At 36.1% G+C, this 21,252-nt stretch overlaps 2 protein-coding genes across 2 annotated transcripts; both read left to right on the forward strand.

Moving 5' to 3' along the window:
- Nucleotides 1-1,347: 1,347 nt before the first annotated feature.
- LOC118433728 lies at nucleotides 1,348-7,016 on the forward strand. The gene is made up of 5 exons (XM_035845953.1): nucleotides 1,348-1,621; nucleotides 2,022-2,337; nucleotides 3,665-3,928; nucleotides 4,576-4,766; nucleotides 4,960-7,016. The coding sequence occupies exons 1-5, from the start codon at nucleotides 1,373-1,375 to the stop codon at nucleotides 5,401-5,403; spliced, it is 1,464 nt and encodes a 487-aa protein (XP_035701846.1). The 5' UTR covers nucleotides 1,348-1,372; the 3' UTR covers nucleotides 5,404-7,016.
- Nucleotides 7,017-8,138: 1,122 nt separating this feature from the next.
- LOC118433726 lies at nucleotides 8,139-16,687 on the forward strand. Its single transcript, XM_035845951.1, has 5 exons — nucleotides 8,139-8,504; nucleotides 8,928-9,255; nucleotides 10,786-11,276; nucleotides 15,361-15,730; nucleotides 16,200-16,687. The coding sequence occupies exons 1-5, from the start codon at nucleotides 8,253-8,255 to the stop codon at nucleotides 16,319-16,321; spliced, it is 1,563 nt and encodes a 520-aa protein (XP_035701844.1). The 5' UTR covers nucleotides 8,139-8,252; the 3' UTR covers nucleotides 16,322-16,687.
- Nucleotides 16,688-21,252: the final 4,565 nt, after the last annotated feature.

A 21,252-nucleotide genomic window follows, 5' to 3' on the forward strand; every position in this document is an offset into this window, starting at 1 on the left:
AAATTTAAGGCTTATTAAATAAATATGTAGTACCTCAATATTAAAGTAAAATCTAAATAATGAAACTCGTGGGTAGTGGTTTGCAGAAGCCCGGATTGCTTCCTACCCCTGTATAAATAATTATATAAATATTTGACGGTAGGATATTTTTACAAATTTTTTTCTTATCTAGCTACGTCTCTACCCGATAAGGCGACAACTCGGAAACGTTCTGGTAAGATATCTCAGAAAATGCTTTCCAATAAATAAATTGCTCGAAATGGATGTACTTTTCATGAATAATTTGTTGAGCATGCGAGGAATTCCCCCAATATTGAACATAAATTAATTTAAATTTGTTTGCTTTGAGTTGGGCTAAATTACAAAATTTATAGAAGAATTAATTACTCCAATTTTGTTTATTGACATTTTGTTGCTTTGGAAATTGTCCACGTAAGAAACCATGTCAGGAAGAAGAATAGTAGTAAATAATTAACGTTACAAGTAACACATTGATTAATATTTGGAAATTAATTATCCACCGCGGGCTCAATAAGTATATTTATTTGAAGAATGATAGTTTATAGGATTCTTATTCTTTGGGATTACCATGAAAACAAATATTTCATTATACTGGTTTCGTCTTAATGAACAATTTAGAATGATTAATTATTCACAAAAGCGTTCAGCTTGGCAAAATTATATTGAAACAATACAAGTTTAAATGTATTTAATTGAGGAATAGTAAACATTAACGCAATTCTAAACTTAGGGGCTTGCAAGTCATACATATAAATATGTATGTCATGTGGGGTCTGACGAGTTATAATGGTAGTTATGTGTTTTAAACTCTCTTTTGGATTAAATAAATCATGCTAAATATCAACATTTTCACGAAAAACGACGTTATGCATGTATGTAACTTTTTCCTATGTTACATGGAGGTGCAGATGACTAAATAGATATGTATCGGTGCATCACAAAAACTTGATGCTGATAATAAGTAGCATGACTCAATTTTGTGCAGACAATACATTTTCATGGTTATCAACACATCAGCTATGTAAATATGTATACAGAAGTATGAGTTACCTCTGCACCACTTTTTTAATGTTATATTCTTGGGTCCTCACGCTGACAATACGCTAATCAAACCCAATTAAAAATGACTGCTTGGAAATACAATAACATGGTTTATGTATGGGCTTTTATGTGACAATTTTGCTCGCGTATTTATTTATGCAACGCTAAATATCTAACATGCATGGATACCTTATCAGAGCTACATATATACATAAGCAGATAACGAAATACACAGCGACTCGATTGAAAGTTACAGTTCACGATTTAATTCATTTACAGGGCGTATTTATGTGCATTACAAATAATCAAAATGAAATTCCTTCCCCACCTCGGAATTTTCGCTGCACAGATACTCACCTTTTTCCAAGTTGCCTTCGTACTTGGAAACATTGACGCACCTGGACAGCATTTATCAATCCGTAATGTTGCCTTACTTTGGAAATTGTCCACCGCCTCTGTGCCATACCTGGATTTTAACGTTAGTCTCAACGAGATTAACACAACACTTCACATTTTCATGTTCAAGATGTCGAAACCCCCAGTGCTAGAGGAGAATGAGGTAAGTAGATACATGATTATGTAGAAAATCTATAATTCTCAGGGACATAAAGTTTACTAAGATCAAACTTCATGTTATGACAATTCACGCAGTGATTAGTAATTTTGAAAAATCAAGTTTTGTCAATAAATAAAGATTTGTAAAATAATTTTATATGCAAACGTTTCAAAATAAACCTTTTCCTTGATTTGAGTAAGTTTACAAATATTTGTAAGGTAATTTTCCTTAGAAATATGTCATATTGTGTAAAACTTTGGAAGTTTACAGGATTTACAGATTTTGCAAATGTTACTAAAGCCTGCGTGAATTGCCTCACTAATAAATTTAATTAAACGTATTTAGATAAATACTTATGTATACATACGAGAACATTAATGAAGTTCACATTAACATGTAATAGATTGACACGAGTTGTCTTAAATACGGTCCATCGGCCCACACTGACCTGACACCCACCCATCTGATCAGCTTGGTCAAAGTTTGTTGCATTAAACTGTTTTATCGTGACGAAATTCGACTCAATTTGGATGACCCCCCGGAAATAGATCTAGCGGATCCAGATGAGTTAGTTCTCACGGCAATTGATGAGCTTCCCCGTAAAGTTGGTGGGGTTTTGGGAATCAGAGACGTGATCAGACGTGATATCGGAATCGGAAATCATGACGAGAGATATCTTCCTTTGTTTACGATGATGGTTGATTACGAAGATTACACAGGTAAATAGGTGAATAATATGTTAATATGTAAATAAGTTGGTGTTTCCTAAAGTTGCTACCGCTTGGTATTAAAATTATACTGGTCTGTAGAAATATGCTACCGATATGACAAAATATTAAATACTGAACTTCTGCTGCACCTTATATACATCTTGGTATTCTTTTCATACTGCATGTCTAAGAGTGTAGAACTATTAACCTCCTAGTTACCAGTTATGTCTCGGGAATAAGATTCCGTTGCGTACCAATTACACACATTTGTTTAACGATTTTTTATCACTTGACTACCAATCCATTTTTCGCAATATTACTTTGCCTACCAATTACACATATTTGTGTAGCAAAATTATTTCCATTAGCTACCAATTACACACGAGTTCGTTATCCATTGCGTACCAGTTACACAAATATGTGTAATTATATTGGGGATTTTAAAAATTCTGGTAGTCAACGGAAATCTATGAAGTTGTGAAATGCGGGACAAGGTAAAATTTCCAAAAATATTTTGGTAGCTAAGAAAAATAATTTTGCTACACAAATGTGTGTAATTGGTAGGCAAAGTAATATTTCGAAAAATAGTTTATGGTAGTCAAGCGATAAATAATCGTTACACAAATGTGTGTAATTGGTAGCCAAGAGGTTAATAACCAGAGTCCGGCTAAAAATGTTCTTAAATACCCAGAAATACATATTTATGTAAAATGTTCAATCAAATCGCCAAAATATGTATATACAGATAAAACATATTTTTAATTCGCTTTAAATTGCCCCAAATTTAGTTTTTTTGACTGCAGAAATGCAAAAAAATGCTTTTACATTTCAAAGTGACGAACTAAAAACATTTCAACATGCTCTGGTATTATTCCAATGATGATCGGAATTTTTATGAATTGTGAATTTCTGAGATTTCTCTAAAAGAATATATTTTTTTTCGAAAAAATCGCTGAAATATGTAAAAACATTTATGTGTATTAAAAATAATGTATATTTTTGAATAAATCGCCAAAATATGTAAAAACATATTTATGTGTATCAAAAAATGCACATTTTTGGCAAAATCGTCGAAATATGTTAAAACATATTTATATGTACCAAAACCTGGAAATATGTAAAATATGTGAAAATTTTTTTTTGACTGTGTGACCTATGCCTGACCAAGAACAATATCCAAAAGTTTCAACCCGATCGGGTTATTATTGAAAAAGTTTAAAATACATACATACCCGGACTCTGTTAATAACCCATCTGTCCGTGATTCTATGCTAGCTATTTTTAGGTTTTTTCCGTCGTGGAAAACAACTGATTTTATGATTTATTTCAATTTTAGGGGCTACGCAAACCTCTAAAGTCTGTTTCCCTATATCGACCAGGTTGGAATTTTTGATCGAAAACGAACTTGAACCCGAAATTTGGGATTGTCGCCCCATGTGTGTGTACACTGATGTCGCGGAATTTTCAAATTTTCGCTTCGATGATGCAGATGACTCCGACCTCATTGAAAATGTGTGGGACTGTCTTCGTCAAAGAGTGTTGGATGATCCAGTCGCATGGCTGGAGGATCTGAAGGTCATGGCGGAACTCAAGGGACTAGGTGTGCTTATGGAAAATTCTGGCGACGACTTACAATGAGGAGGTGTCAGGTGGTTATCGCCAATGTGGACCGGACTAATTTTAAATTGTTCAGGCCCAGAAATAAGCCCACCCGTATTTTTTCGTTTTCCTGAATGGGCATATTTACGCCCGTGGCGGAATTTTCAAAAAAAATTTCAGCCAAAATCCTGATTTTTAAAAACGCTGTAACTTTTCGAATTTTAGCCCGATTTCAAAAATTGAATACAATTTGTGTTCAGAATTAATTCCCTGAAAATATAAAAATTCATTTTCAAAATTTTTTTAAATTTAATATTTTCATGCCATTTCTGAGTTTTTAGAAATGAAAAAAACGATAATTTTTTGAAAATTAAAAATTTTTTGAAAATGAAGTTTTATATTTGCAGGGAAGTAATTCTGAACACAAATTGTATTCAATTTTTGAAATCGGGCTAAAATTCGAAAAGTTACAGCGTTTTTAAAAATCAGGATTTTGGCTGAATTTTTTTTTGAAAATTCCACCACGGGCGTAAATATGCCCATTCAGGAAAACGAAAAAATACGGGGGGGCTTATTTCTGGGCCTCAACAATTTAAAATTAGTCCAGTCCACATTGGCGATAACCACCTGACACCTCTCCATTGTTAGTATCACCAACCGAGTTGACCGTAAACGACGTACAACTTGAGTGGAGACCATGTGAAAAAGGGTCCAATTATCTTGACATGGTCGTCCAAGTAGAAGAATTTGGAAACGAAGGGGACAAAATCAGGAGGAAGATGAGAATTCATGCAGCTATAATAGAATTAGGAGTTCCGTTAAGGAACCCAGATTTAGAGGTGAGTCTTGACCATGCAAATTTGTATGTATGCACTCTTCTTCCAAGCGGGGGAAGATTTTATAATGAAAATTACGTTACAATTTTTACGAAGCTTGACCCCTTGTTTTTTCTTCGTAAGCTATTTTTTGCTATACTAAGAAATAATGAATACCCTCAATATATTCACTGAATCTGTCCTTATTTCTGAATAGTATCCCACCTGCTTGTTCATGTTTGATGACGACGATCAGTCCAAGCTCACGCCCATTTTGATCACGGTGACCAAGATGTGCTACACAATAATGCGTGACAAAGAATTGGGAGGGGATCTGGGTGGGGTACCTATCGCAGTTATGGCCAATTTAACGAACGAAGGTTACAAAACAAGCGGCAAAATAGAAACCTCGATAAGTCTGAATGATCCGGGAAATCGGATGACTGAGGTGCTAAACGCGTTACGGAGGAAACCCGGTAAGGTTACACGAGTGAAGGACTTATTCACGCTGTACATCCCAAACCAAGTGAGCGGGGAGGATGAACCTATTCTGAAGTATACTGTTGACTATGAGGATTACGAAGGTTACATACATATTTACCTAAAAAAATTTAAGTTTAAATTTACGACATATCTCACTGGTGTAAATTTTGTAATTTAAATGTAAATGGAAAATCATAAGTAATTTTGACATTCAAGTTTACGTAGAAGCTGTTCTTCGTAAATGCATAATTTCTGTAGAAACGACATTTTCGTGAAGCAGCTAATTTAGCAAACAAATAATAATTAAAGTACTTGGAACTTGAGTTTAGAAATCCTTTATTCAAGAGTGAGACTTACATAAGAAACGTACATACAGTCAGCAAAAAAAGTGAATACACCTTTATGTATTTTTTATTACGGTACAGTACGTAGCCGTGCACTTAGCGATTAGAAATTCCGCACGCAGTTGTGTATTTAAAGCATATATGCACTTTCTACATATATGCTTTTGCATATTGCAAATAGTTGAATTTCGCCGCAGTCACGATTTTGGCCTCAAAATCGTTTTTGGCGAAAAATTCCTGTGGGCGTCAAAATATCGTCATATTATAGCTGATTTTCTTTGTAAGCCCTTGTAGTTTCCAATACAAAATATTAGAAAGTCCAAAAAAATTATCCATTGAGTTTTATTTTTGGACTCTCATTGTGAATTGCTAAAAAATTCTGACATTTGACCTGTCGGTTAGGGCATCCAAAATCGGTTTTTCCGATTTTGTAAAACCGGTTTAAAACCGGTTTTCGAGCTACCCGAAAACCGGTTTTATAATTTTCTAAAAAACGCGATACTTTTTGATCGATAAATGCCCGTATCAAAGTCTGTTTAAGTAACCCACGGCTATGTGTACATTATTTTTAATTTCTTAATTGCAACTGTTAATAAGGGAAAATTTTCATTTCCTTGTACGTTATCCTGCATGGTTGTACAGATACGAGTATAGTTATTGTATTGTGTTTATCTTCCGTGATCCAAATTGACCATATGAAAAGTCCAGCTATATAAGTAATTAAGTAAGTACTTACATGTGCATGACAACAGTTCTGATGTTGATCATACTAACATACATATGTACATATAATCATATCTACCAGCTTGCAAAGACTCCTACGGCTGTAACAAGTGACAATTCGATTGAATAATTATTCGCCAAATAAGTTATAAATAAGGTGTGACGGGCGCAAATGGGGCCATGGCATCAAACCACTTCAGGGTTTTCGTAGACTCATAGGGTACTCCAACATATGCAAGGTGCATCAAGATCTGAAGATAACATGTAGAGGGTCTGTCCTCCTAAGAAATGATATGCCAACGAGGTGAATCCTATTTAATAATTAACTTAACAACTGCCACCTTGATTAAGATTTGAAAATTGATTGAAAGTGACACATATCAAGAATTTAGGGTTTATGATTATAATGAAACAAATATTTCATTATAGTGCTTTCATCTTAAATCAGATTTGGATTGATTAATTATTTACGAGTGCGTGCACGCCTACAGCCAATTATTTTGAAGGTTTGACAATTAAACCATGACGAACGAACAGAAAAATTCACACTGTGAATTTCACAGTCGTATATATGTACATCTGAAATTACGGAATCTTTACGACCTTTTCATTCAAATGAAAGGAAATTCGTTTATCTTTTTCAAAAATCCGCAATTCGGATGAAATGATCAAAATCCGCACGGATTGTAATTTTCTAACTCTGAGATAGAGACTAAAATACGTAACTCTCAAAATGCTTATAAGAGATGGTCATTAGGTAAACTTCATTTTTCTGTTAGAAGTATCTCTCTAGGCTCCACAATGCCAAGACTTGGCCCAATTATTCATAGAACTGAATCTAGAAAGCGCTCAATTTCATTCCGAACTTACAAGCTCTGGAATGACCTTCCTAAAAACTGGGTATTCAATGAAATGACTTACTCAGCGTTTTGCGAGTCATTGAAAGAGTATATTATTCGAATGCGAGACAAAGGTTAATTGTACTTATTTATACATTCGGATAATCTGTTAATTTGATAGATTTAGTTAAGATTAGAGTAGTTATGTTGTAAAATTATATTCTATTACTGTCGCTTGGTGTCCAGGGCTGAAAATCAGTACGTGTGCTGACGCTCGTTCGACACCATTAATAAAAACTTCAATCAATCAATCAATCGTTTTCATTCATTGTCATATTCGGTTAACTCGATGAAAGTTAACAGTGAACAATGGCGATATTCATGTAAATATGTATACATACTCAAGTACATATGTAGGGAACTTCTTCCTACTTTATATGTATAGATATAGAGATGACGATGTACATACGTGCAGTGCAAAAATTTGCAGCTTACAGATACGCTCTTAGAAAAACGGGGAGCCCAAATGACTTAACTAAATTGTGATAATATTTTATCCCACATTGTGATAAACCTTCCCCACAATGTGTAAACGTAACACTAGATAGTGAGGATTTAACACATTGTGGGGAAGATTTATCACAATGTGGGGTAAAATATTATCACAATTTAGTTAAGTCATGTGGGCTTTCCGTTTTGCTAAGGGTAGTCAATCGTATGAGTCAATTCTGTCCAGATAGTAAATACGTTTTCGTGGTTAAGTACTTACCTTCACTATCTAGATAGATACATGCATAATTAAATGCCACCTCAGCAGTAACTTTTTTAATGTTATTTTTTCCGGTCCTCCGATGTTGATATTAGAAGAAAAATGAATGAATCATAAATGCATGGAAATTCGTTTACAACATCCTTTATGCACGGTCCCTCATATGACAATTTCGCTCGCGTATATATTATGCAACGTTAAATACATACATATCTAGGAGGCATGAATTTGTTATCAGAGCTAATAAATACTTACGTAGATAACGAAATACATAGTGATTCGGTTGGCAGTTGAACTTCACAATTTAATATTTACTTAATTTATTAACATAGGATACACAACAATAATTAAAATGAAGATCCTTTTACCCCTCGGAATTTTAGTGGTACAGATACTCACGTTTTTTCAAGTTTCTTTCGTACTTGGAAACATCGACGCAAATCGTCCAAAGGATTTAACAATCCGCAATGTTGCCCTACTTTGGAAATTGTCAACCACCTCTGTGCCATACCTGGATTTGTACGTTGGCCTCAACGAGATTAACGTAACGCTTCACGTCGTCATGTTCGAGACCTCGAAACGCCCAGTGCTAGAGGGGAATGAGGTAATTACTAATTACTAATTAGTTTTAGAAAGATTCAAAATTTATACTTTAGAGTGAGCTAAATATTCATATACATATACATATTCACATATTTATATGCATGTATATGTAGAATTAAAGTTCAAATTAGAGCAATAGTGATTTGTAACTTACCAAAACTTGTAAAGTTTGTCGCATATTTAATTTACACAGTTTTACAAATTAAAAAATCTCCCTGGATCTAAACAAGTTTAAAAACATTTGTAAGCTGATTTCCTTAGAAAATTTTCAAAATTTTGCCAAACTTTGCTGGTTTAAAGAACATACATATATATGAACTTTACAAAGTTACCAAGGCCTTCGTGAATTAATAAATTGAAGTAAAGGTACATAAATAAATGGTTATACGACAATGTTAATTAAGTTTACTTTAACACTTACCAGATTGACACGAGCACGAGTTGCCTCTCTTACGGGCCAGTGTTCCACACGGACCTGACCCCCACCAATCTGCTGCACTTGGCAAAACTGTGCTACGTTAGGACGCTCACACCCGTAGGAAATTATGGTGACGAAGGTTTAAGTGACGACCTCTATGGGGAAATAGATCTAGCGGATCCGGACGAGTTAGTGGCCAAGGCAGTAGATGAACTTCCCCGAAAAGTTGGAGGGGTTTTGGGAATCAGAGACATTATCAATATTGGGATCGGAACCCATGACGAGAGATATCTTCCCTTTTTCACGCTAATGGTTGATTACGAAGATTACACAGGTGAATAATATGTGAATATGTAAATAAATTGGGGTTACACCGTTATAAATCTGGTATAGTCAGGCAGGCATTGATTTCTCCGTAACAAAGTTGCTACCGACTGGCCTCAAAATTATATGGGTCCGTACAGTGGCGCAATTAGCATATAGGCAAGGTAGGCAAGAACTAGGGGCCCCGAGACATTAAAGGCCCCCACGGCTGCTAACCATACATAAAATTTCAAATTTAAAAAATTGAATTAATTAAAAAAAACTCCTAATCGACGAATTTAATTGGTCTTAAATTTTTCATTGTAAGTTTTATGACATTTTTTCAAAATAAATATGTATATGTTTGAAGTTTAAAATCAAACGGTTATTAAATACCTACATAAGTATGCCGATTTTTGACAAATCTTATGCCAAAAAAAATATTTGAAACATAATTTTAAAACGTTTAATTAGCTTCTGTAGCCAAAATCTGCATATTTCGTTTCGAATTTTGGAATGTCAAAAAAATTATCTTAAATGCTAAAATGCATAAAGACACAAACACACAAAACTTTTTTGGGCATTTGCCTAGGGGCCCCCAAAATATAGTTGCGCCACTGGGTCCGTAAGAATTTACTACAGAAATGGTAAAACTTTAATATTATTCCTTGTCAAAATTTCTCACGTTGGTGAATGTGGAAATAAATTGAACTAGTATTGTCCAAAACGTATAAATTTATCGGTACAGCTACAGCTACAAGATACAGTAAAAGTTGCTACAGCTTGATATCAAAATTATACCGGTCCGTAAAAATTTGTTACCAACATGGGTAAATATTAATACCGAGCTCTTACTACACGGTATTACTTATCAACACCATTTCGGTAGAGTTCCATATAACCACCGCTTGGTATTATTTTTATATTGGATTTCTAAGAGTGTAGAACTGTTAAATATCAGCAGGGTTTAGTTTTTCCCGTCAAAAACGATTTTTTACCACGGCAGGTGGGAAAAAGTGGTAAAAACCGGGAAAAACGGTTCTTACCGTCCAAATGGCAAATATGGCTGCCCATGTATTTAGTTATGGGGAAAGCTAACTTCTTTAGTAATCAATATTTCCGTAATTGGACTTCATATTCGTGATTTCCACGAATTTCTGAAAATTTTGATATGTAATACGAGCACTTTTGATCAGTTTTAATTATTTTTCCAATTTTCCCGTGTGAATACATGTTAATTTTAGAGATTGATCAAATTGAACCGTATTACCAACTAATTTTCTCAGAATTTGATGGAGAATACGAATATGAAGTCAAATTTTGAAAATCTTAAGTTTTAAAGAAGTTGTTTCGGATTGCCCCAAAACCAGAGTTCTTCCATTTTTCCCATTTCCCATCCATTTTGGGTGGGTGGTAAAAATGCCTTTTTCCCACTTTTTCCCGCTGCCCTGGTCAATTTGGTTTTTACCAATCGAAACCATGAATATCAGTCGTTCTACGCTATCTTGTTTGCCATGCCCTCTGTCCATGTAAATGATTTCGTGATTTATTTCAATTTTAGGAACTACTCAAACCTCCAAAGTCTGCCTTCTTCTCTCAACCACGTTAGATTTTTTGTTCGAAAACGAACTCGAATCTGAAATCTGGGATTGTCGCCCCCTGTGTGTGTACAGTGATGTGGCGGGATTTTCAAATTTCCGCTTCGATGATGCCAATGACTCCGACCTCATTGAAGATGTGTGGAACTGTCTTCGTGGGAAAATGTTGGATGATCCTGTCGGATGGCTGGAGGATGTCAAGACTCTTGAGAGCCTTAAGCGTCCAGATGTGCTCCAGGAAAACTATGGTGACGAAACAGTACCTCCATCGTCCGAGTTGACCATAAATGAGGTACAACTCGAGTGGCGATCGTGTGAAAAAGGGGCCAACTATCTTAACATGGTCGTCCAAGTAGAAGTATTTGGAGGCCAAGGGGACGATGTGAAGAGGAAGATGAGCATTCATGCAGCAATAATAGAGTTAGGAGTGCCATTAAAGAGCTCAGATTTAGAGGTGAGTCTTGACCCTTTCCATACACGCGACAACTTTATAATGAGGGTATTCATTATTTCTTTGTATCATAAAATAGCTTACGAGATGTCATATCCGTCGTAATATTTTCTCATCGAAAATTTCGTTACTACGCTTACGAGTTTATTAAGCCTGACCCCTTGTTTTATCTCCGTAAAGAATTTTATGATACTAAAGACACGAAGAAATAACGAATATTCTCTGTATAAACCGTATGCTGATGGAAGCGTGTGCTACATTTCTTGAATTGCAAAGCAAGAAATGCACGTGCAAGAAATATTCGCTATCTGGCGACGCTCCCTATCAACCATAGCGGCGGGAAGTGGTTTCTTGCACCTTGCATTTTTGAAGGGAACAACAGCTACAAGAAATCACTTTTTTGCAGTTATTTCTTGCAAGTGGTTATATATTTACTTGCCTTCGATACACTGTAAAGCAAACATTTGAATTTAGAGTCATGAGTTTTTTTACTTCCGGTTGGAAATATTAAAAATTTGGCTGAGCATGTATTGCTAAAATTTTAATGTCAGGGTTCTGAAAAACCCGGGGTTTTACTCTAAAAACAACTACCCCGGGGTTTTACTGGGTTTTACTGGGTTTTGGGGTTTTACTGGGTTTTACTGGGTTTTACTGTATACCATAGATCGGATATTTTACGTCCTCCGGCCTCCGCGTACTCCGGCCTCCGGCTGGCCACGCGTACTCCGGCCTCCGCGTACTCCGGCCTCCAGAAAAAGTCGCGTACTCCGGCCTCCGGAGGCCGGAGTACGTACTCCAAGCCCGGAATTCTCCTATCTATGCGATCGGAAATTTTGCGTACTCCGGCCTCCGTACTCCGGCCTCCGGCCGGCCACGTGTACTCCGGCCTCCGCGTACTCCGGCCTCCGGCTGGCCACGTGTACTCCGGCCTCCGCGTACTCCGGCCTCCAGAAAAAGCTGCGTACTCCGGCCTCCGGAGGCCGGGGTACGTACTCCAAGCCCGGAGTACTCCGATCTATGCTGTATACTGGGCTTCAAACACTCAAAACCGATAATTTTTACGTAATCTATGTATTTATTAATTTCATCAAAAATAAAGTCACAAAAAATCACATAGTTTGGAAAAATACTTCCTAATATGTAAACATTCTTAGTAATACTTATAACGGTGGGGAATGAGAGAAAGTTTCTATTAAGAGAGGTCAATATCTTTATCTTCTAATCTACCACAATTAAGTGTTCGATATATCATGCAAAGTTTACTTGCTTTTTCAATTTCTATCCTATTTCTTGTTTTTGAAATTATTATTCCCATTGTGCTGAAACACCGTTCCATCCCACTTGTAGATGCCGGCAGCATCATCAGTTCCTTTGCCAATTTAGCAAATCCAATTGGCAATTTATTTTCCATCTGCGACCCCATTATATCCCACCACTGAGAAGAAGTCAGAGCAAGTTCTCCCCGAAGTATCTCTTTGTTCATTAATCGTTTCACAAAATAATTTGAATCGCCTGCCTCAAGTTTCAATTGAACAGACTCGTATAATGGATTTTTCTTTGCCAGCCACACTTGCCCCCGTTCACGAAAGATAGTAGGTAACCCCTCGCCTAGAATATATACAAATCAAATGTTTAATATATTTTACTTTTTAATTTAACACAAGTATATTGCCTCGGTAATACGGATCGAGTAGATATGCAGCGCAAACAACGGGAGGGAGGGCTTTATCCATGCGTTCCTCAAATTTGCAGTTTGGAATATCGCTAAGTCCAGTTTTTCGAGATCTTGACCCAGTGTCTAACAGCGTAGGACACATTTGCTTTCTCGTGTTGAAGCTGTAAATTTAAGGGCTAATTTTTATTCACTATTTAAAATGAAAATATTTAGAAATGATAATTATGACTACCTTTGTAATCGCGCATGTTACCGGTGCCATCTTCTTCATTAAGTCTGTGACCCGTTGATAAAAGTAGAGATCTGTCAGAATGTCAGAAATTTCGGGCGGTGTTTTTGCCTTAACATCCTTAGCAGTGTCCAGATAAATCGTGTGATTCTTTGCGAAATTTTCTAAGCAGGAATATTGAGTGTTCCAGCGAGTTCGTTTCGGCAGAACAGTCTGCAATCCTCCCAATTTTCTTAGGGTCTCCCTCGGAAAAGTGAAATCACGAAAAAAGCGTTGAACGGCTTTTACTTTATCCATTATATCCTTCTCTGCTATTTCCTACCCCACGAGATTTAGCCAATGGGTGTGACAACCATATGTCGACAAATCAGAATTGGCTGAAAGAATGGATCGCATCGAGTTCATAGTTGTGCAATTATCCGTCACAACTGCACCAATTTCACAGCCAAATTTTTCTTCTGCTTCTTCGATAGCGTCTTTGGCTAGATTAGCACAATATTCAGCGTCCTTGACTTCATTTGTAGTGGAGATTGCATTAACAAAAATAGAATCTCGACCTTCCACATTAATGCAATGTGAAATAACTGGAGCCTGCTTTAGTCCACTCCAGCCATCTTGCATAAGGGTTGCAAATTTTGATTGTGCTTTTTCCTTTGCAGTACTAACGATTTCATTATAAACTTTATCCAGCAACGGTCCTCCTAAAGTTTTGGAGGATGGTGGTTTGTATGATGGATTCAGCATTCGAAGTGCTTTAATAACTTCGGGGTGTTCGATAACGGAAAAAGGTATGTTGCATGCAAAAAACGCTTTTGAAATTTGGGTATCCATTTTATCCTTGAATTTTCGAGCCCCCGAAACAGCTGAGGAAGTGATGTCTGAGAGTTCGTTTGCTTTACTGCAATAACTTGAATATCCCTTTGTGAGGTGTTAGCAACAGAAGGGGTGAGGAACGTCTTTTTCGATGGAGATTTCATATGGCAAATCGATACATGTGTCCGTAATCTCTCGACCTTAGCCCATCCAAATTTCTCTCCACAGTCTTTACATGTAGCGCTCCGTTTCTGTCCGGACTTGGTGATCAGAAATGAATCCCAGATTTTGTCCTCCTTTGGGCGACCACCCCGACCCTAAGTTCAAATTCATAAGAAATTTGAGTCTCACCTTAAGAAACCTTATATAGTATATAAGTGAGAGTAAATAATACACTCTCACCTTGGTGCCTGGCTTTGGTTTTTTTTGTTTTGGGCTCATCAATATCGTCGAAATCATCAACTTGTTCATAACTTGGATCTTTGTGAGTATCATCCGGTGAAGTACTACTTTTATCACAAATGTCTCTGTTTTGATTCTGGAATATAATTGAAACGAAGATACTTTTACAAAATCTGGATTACACATAAATAGATATGTAATTCAAAATTTTTAAATTTATTTACCAGGTGTAGTAGGGTTGTCTTGATTAACAGAAATTTTGAAATCTCCATTCTCGAATGTAGAAGCCTGACCATCGGAAATATCTTGGCTATCCACCAAAACCAAAGCTGGAAAGGGTTCGTGCGAAGTTGACTCCTCAGTTGTCAAATTATCTGTTAAAAATATGCAAGTTATGTATTTTGTATTTATTTACTAAATAATAATTTGACTAATAATAATAAGTGTTAATCTCACCGAGTTCGTCTAGTATTTGTGAATTAGTTAATGGCGACAATCTTGACTTCGCCTGTTTTCGACGGTTTGCACGTTTACCAGCCATTTTATTTTAACTACCAAGGTCCAAATGCTTAGATTCAAATGTTTATTTGCTTATTTTTTAAACACCTACGTCTTGCAAAAATGATTGCTTATATTTTTAGGTCTACGATATAGTAGAGGCAAATTGTGAAGCCGTGTGAAGAATGTGGATTTCCAAGAATCTCACTGATGATGAATATCGAGGCAGATTTGAGTTAAAAATTAACGCGTACTGCTACTCACTTGATTTAGTCTCTTTTACAGTAAAACCCGAGTAAAACCGGAGTAAAACCCAGTAAAACCCCTATAACATAGTAAAACCCGTTGGGTTTTACTCATTTACGACCAAGTAAAACCCAGTAAAACCCCCAAAACCCCAACCCAGTAAAACCCGGGGTCGGAATACCCTGTTTAATATATTCTCTAAATTTGTCCTTATTCCCGAGTAGTATCCCACCTGCTTGCTCATGTTTGGCGAGGGCGCCCACTCCAAACTGACCCCGCCCATTTTGAAAAACGTGACCAAGGTGTGCTATACAATGACGCGTAACAACGAACTGCGGGGAAAGGCGACTAGTGGACGCAGCGCAGTTATGGCTATTTTAACGGATGGAGGTTACAAAATTAGTGACAATATAGAAACCTCGATAAGTCTGAATGATCCGGGAAATCGGATGAATGAGGTGCTAAAAGCGTTGCGGACAAAACCCGGTAAGGTTACGCGAGTCAAGGACTTATTCACGCTGTACGTCCCAAACAAAGTGATCGGGGAGGAGGAACCTATTCTGAAGTACACTGTTGACTATGAGGATTACGAAGGTTACATATCTATTTTCCTAAATTCTTCTAAATTTTAATCCAATATCACACAAATTTTGCAGTTCAAATGTAGAAAAACGTATTCATAAATATGTACATATGTAAGTCATTTTGACGTGCATAACAAATCTTTAATGATTTGTTAACCACATGTGTAGGAGTTTGGAAAGTGTTTTTGATAATTATATAACTTGTGCAAAAAAACTACATTTTCATGAAGCCGCTATGTAACTTAACAAATGTTTGCCTCACTAAGGAAAATAATAATGAAGCTACTAATTTGAGGATGGACATTATTAATTAAAGATTGAGATTTAAAAAAAAAAACCTGCATACATTTTGAATTACATTTTTAACGCCATAAAATAAATTTACTAACAGTCGGTAACAAATTAGTTATGATATAGTTATTGCTTGGTCATTGCCGTTACCTGATTTTTTAGAGTGTACATATTATTTTTGTATGCAGGAAATCAATACATTTCTAAAACCGTTTGCCTCCTCATGAGCGACACGATGGACGCATTATTAGAAATGGGAGTTGATGCAATCCCGTTCATTTGGGAATGTGAGCCCTTAGCTGATTACTAAAGTAGGATCGTCCTGCAACTCATCGACCGTGATTTGGACGATGCACTCGTGATATCCGTGATATGGAAGTGCATCAAAGTTGTCATTCTGGATGATCGCGAAGAATGGACGAAACGTTGGGAGGCTATCCAAGCGTTTAGGATAACAAGAGGTCTCGGTGAGAAGGAGGAACTTTAAATTTTTGTGTTCGTTTTACGATTAGTTTCGTGTAAAAAATCAGCACATTACAATGAATACAGTAAAGTAGCAAGAAACGTAACACCGGTTATACGAGTAGTATGAATTGGACAAATAAATAATTTTTACAATTTTTGAATTGCACTTATGACTTTTTAAATACTGGTTTTTACTGTACAGTACAGGTGATTCCACGACAGTTTTATCATATTAATATCAAGATGCCTAACAATAATTAATGGACATTTTCACAGTGCCTTAAGCAAATTCTAACTTAGAAATCCTTAATTCATTGAGTTTTGACTTTTCAATTTATGAGTATAATAAATGCGCTCAGATATATGTACATATTTACGTCATCCGTATAATCTTGCATGAATAAATAATGCTTTTTAATTTTGGACTTGCAGTTACATAAATCTTTTTACTAGTTCTTATTATGCACATACGTGGTTTTAGAATTAAGAAGAGACTGCACATAGCTCTTTTTAGAATTACTCCGCATATATGGAAACATGATTACATAATTTTACAAAAATATGTGCTATTTCATAAAATGAGTTACAAAGCGTCCAATCAAGGGGGAAAGAATTAAGCAGTATTTATCACCTCTAAATAAATTCCAAACATTTATTTCGACAAAAGCAGGAGGGTAGTGGTTTGCCGAATGCAGAATTCCTGAATAACCAGGGGTGTCATTGGTTCGACAAAATTATTTCCAAACTGAACCCTCAATGGGGTCAACGACCTGCAAATCCGCTTAGTCACTGGCGACTTGCTTATTTCTTGAACCCCATTATCCACTTGGTGCTGAACCGAATTACAAATCCTGCCATGGAAAATGTTGTCATTGATACGGTAAGTAGCCCAATATACGCAGCGATGAACATAGCAGCTCGCATAATGCTTGCTTCCGGAACGTGGCAAATTTTAATCGCGACAAAGCAAAATATCAACTGCGCAAAGGGCAGAAAGTATCCATATATAGCAAATATCCTTTCCCGTATGACAGAGTTGACGATTTTTTCAAGTACTTGCAATTTTCTGTAGTCTGAAATTCCTTGAGAAAATCGTCAAGCCTTTTCAATTCTGTTGATAAGAAGCAAAGACATGGCACAAGGGTAGCCACGGCGTGATAACCTGCCCCGACGATGACTGTGGTCATATTCAAAAATTCGAAGACAACAAAGATCGTACGCTGCACAAAATGTGGAACATCCAAGCGACCATTTTGGCAAACAGGGCACTAAGAAGGGGTGCCTTGCAGGGAAACAGGAAAGCTAGTAAAGCTGTGGAAAATGATACAATGTAGTAATCAATTTCAACCATGTTCAGGCAGAGGTAGGCACATTTCCAAATTTGTGATTTGTCAGAATGATTAGCACCTGTTGATAAAAGTACGGATAGCCAGTTAAGAAATGAATTATAGGGTTTAATTCATTGCTTGACTGAGTTTGCAAGTATGCAGGGGAGTATAGTTTGATTTTTAAAGGGTGACATCCATACATAAGCTTTGCATGCAAAAAATGTCTCCTGAAAAAATCAGAGCATGCTGGATTTTACTTGAACCAATAAAATCCCGGGATTTTACTCTCCTATTGGAATTGTATTCAGTTTTGCTTGGTTTAGTGTTTGACATGACAAGTTTTCGCGACATGACGTGATGAATTATTTATTGTTGTAAGCAATAATAATTTTCTGACGTTTTTTCAACTAGGATCAGTTCTCTGCGTAATGTTTCTTAAACAAGCACAAGCAATCATCAATTTTACAAGATTTTACCCCCAAACAATAAATAAAAGCAGTAGGACCCTGTATTCATTTTTGAAGATGACTCGAGGTTTTTTATAAAGGGTCAAATTTATAGTGCCCAACCAAATTTTTTTCTTCCAACGAAAAGAAATAATTTTCGCAACACTAAAATTTGCAACCAATCGCATTTTTTAATCCACTAAAATGTAAAATTTTACAACCAACAAAGTTTATATTTGCGCAGCAGAATAATTAAGTTTAGGCAACAAAATGTTCAAATGCAACACAATTTTTAATAAATTTCACAAGTTGGGAAAAAACATGTGCATTCAGTTAACAATTAAAGCTTTCCCTACATTGTGGCCATACAGTTTCTGACCAGGTGAGGTATAAATTCTAATAATTGTTATTTTTGCAAGCAATTTATTTTGTATGTCGTCCAGACGATCTTGCATATCTTGAAGTTTGGTCCTGAAAATTTCTGACCTATTTTCCAAAACAGTGTTGGGATTTTTTTCAAAGTGGTTTGAAAACGTTTATTGTAGGAACACGCTCTAATTCCACCGTGTCCTTACTTGTGCTAAGACGTTATCCAAAGTATGGTTCCGAAAGCCTTGCACTATGATAATTAATTGTGCAAACTTGCAGTTCATTCCATAAAGCTTCTCGAGCAATAAATATAAGGCTTTAGGTGCAAAAAGTAGGAAAGTGGAAAGACTTTCTGACTATACTGTATTTCATTCGTAAGCTAATTCTCGAAATTTATCTTTGAACAAGTTTTTTTTTCAAACCACCCTAACACCTTACAATAAACTTTGTAATTTTCTGTGATTTAAAATTTGAATTTAAAACTTGAAAATAAATTTTAAACACATTTTAGACTTTTTCATCCAAACCAACACCGACAATATATGTATATCCATCAATGGCTTCACAATTCACAATTCACATACGTTACGTGACAGAGGGGGGGGAAGGCTATCAAGTTTTCGTGACGCTAGCAGCGGCTTGATGTCCAAAAAAGCGTTAAAAAATTCAAAGTCCAAAACAATTTGCGTTATGAAGTTTGTGAACGTCCCCTAACCTGTGAAATTTCATTAAAAGTTGTTGCATTTGAACATTTTTACTGCCTAAACTTAATTATTCAGCTGCTAAAAATAAAATTTGTTGGTTGTAATCAGGGCCCTTACGAGGGGCTGCCAGGTGGGGGTTTTCCCCAGGGCCGGGCCCCGAAGGGGGCCGGGCCCTGGTGTCCACTACAAAATTTCACGGAAAATTATTTAAACGTTTCGAAGATTTTGAGCAATTTCGTAGCGTGCCAATATCGAACAGAAATAAACAATAATTACCCTAAAATTAAAACATAGTTAAAAAAAACTCTTTTCACTTTTGTGAGCCTAAAATAATTTATCCTTGATTCTTTCAAATTATTAAAATGGAGAAATTATGGCGTGAAAATTATAAGCCCAATCTATGCATTCTTACTTGGGCTGACCAAGTAAAAAATGCATCATAACCTTTTTTCCTCTCCGAAAACACTAAAAAAGCTAGGGCAGGTGTAATCCCCAGAAGGTATCGGGTAGTTGTGTCCACTAAAATTATTGTACGAACAAGTTCGCTACCTATCACAAGTCCTTAATTGCTTCGAAGATTTTGAGCAGCCACATTGGGTTTAAATGTCGAATCTACAAAGGCACCTATGCCATCACATTGTCGATCATAAAAGAACAATAGCTAACAATGGTTATGTACCTACCTTGGAATAAAAGGTAGAATTTAAGCTGAAAATCTGGGGCTCCGGACGAGTGGGTGGCCGACAAACTGTCTCGTCAACATCATATTGGTCGACAACCAGCTGGTCCCCAATCTCAGCTCGTCGACAAAATATTTGTCTTCACGATTTCGGTACCAATGGGTTCGGCAGGCGTGTTTCTCCCAGATTTTTTTGCAACATGTACATTTTCAACATATTTATATGTATTAAATGAATAACCTTTAGTTCAATTAAAAACTCGATCATCGATTTTTAACTTCAAAATAAATAAAACTATTCCATATCCACATCGAAATCAATTGATTTGCAGTCTTCCTGCATAACGCATTATTCTGTTATGGGAAATGGAGTTGTTTTAAGTAATTATTTTAAAATTAAAAACGATGGTTTTTTTCTTATCGGCCCGAGTTTTGAACTAAAACTTTGTGTATTTGATAGATGTGCGGAATTGTGCATGTTGCAAAAAATCTGGGAGAAACAAGCCCGGCGTATCAATTCTAAGTCCACATACCGTATAGAAAAATGTTAATTTGGATCAAATATGGTAATATTTTTAACTTATGCGACTGCAATTTTCACTTATCGATGTAATGCTATCTTTTGGCAGAATTTCTGGATAAGTAGTAATAAAATTATACATCTTCCCATGCAAGGATTACTTAAAACTTGTAACGTTGGTCGACTAATATGTTGTCGACCACTTTAAGTTGGGGACCAGTATGACATGTTCGACAATACACTGTTTCGACCAATTTTCTGCCGACCACATATCTGTTTTGTCGACTAATCAGGTTTCGACGAAACGTTTGTCGACCATTCGTCGCTAACCTGAAAATTTTGTGTAAGACCCTATGTCACATTGTCACAGGGCGAAAACAGGACATGCTTGATTTTACTAAATTACTAAAGCAGGAAATTGTGCAGTCAAAATGATAAGCCCAACTTCGATTTCGATATTTTTGCTGACCAAATAAAGAAACGTACCGGGTAGATTTTGTATCACCGAAGACATTAAAAAATCTGGAGCTATTGCACCTATTTGTACACAATGCAGATGCATACCAGGTCCTTCGGTGAAAATGATAGTTCGAAGAACAAATCAAAATAATTTTTTTTAAAATAGTTCAATTTTCAAACTTTATAGCGCGTAAGGTATAATAACGCAAATTGTACCCATGCGGGTTTTGCGGCCCTACATTTTTAAACGAAGTTCAAAGTCTGGGCACTA

This window comes from Folsomia candida, unplaced genomic scaffold, assembly GCF_002217175.1.
Source record: "Folsomia candida strain VU population unplaced genomic scaffold, ASM221717v1 Fcan01_Sc079, whole genome shotgun sequence".
NCBI classification, from domain to species: Eukaryota; Metazoa; Arthropoda; class Collembola; order Entomobryomorpha; family Isotomidae; genus Folsomia; species Folsomia candida.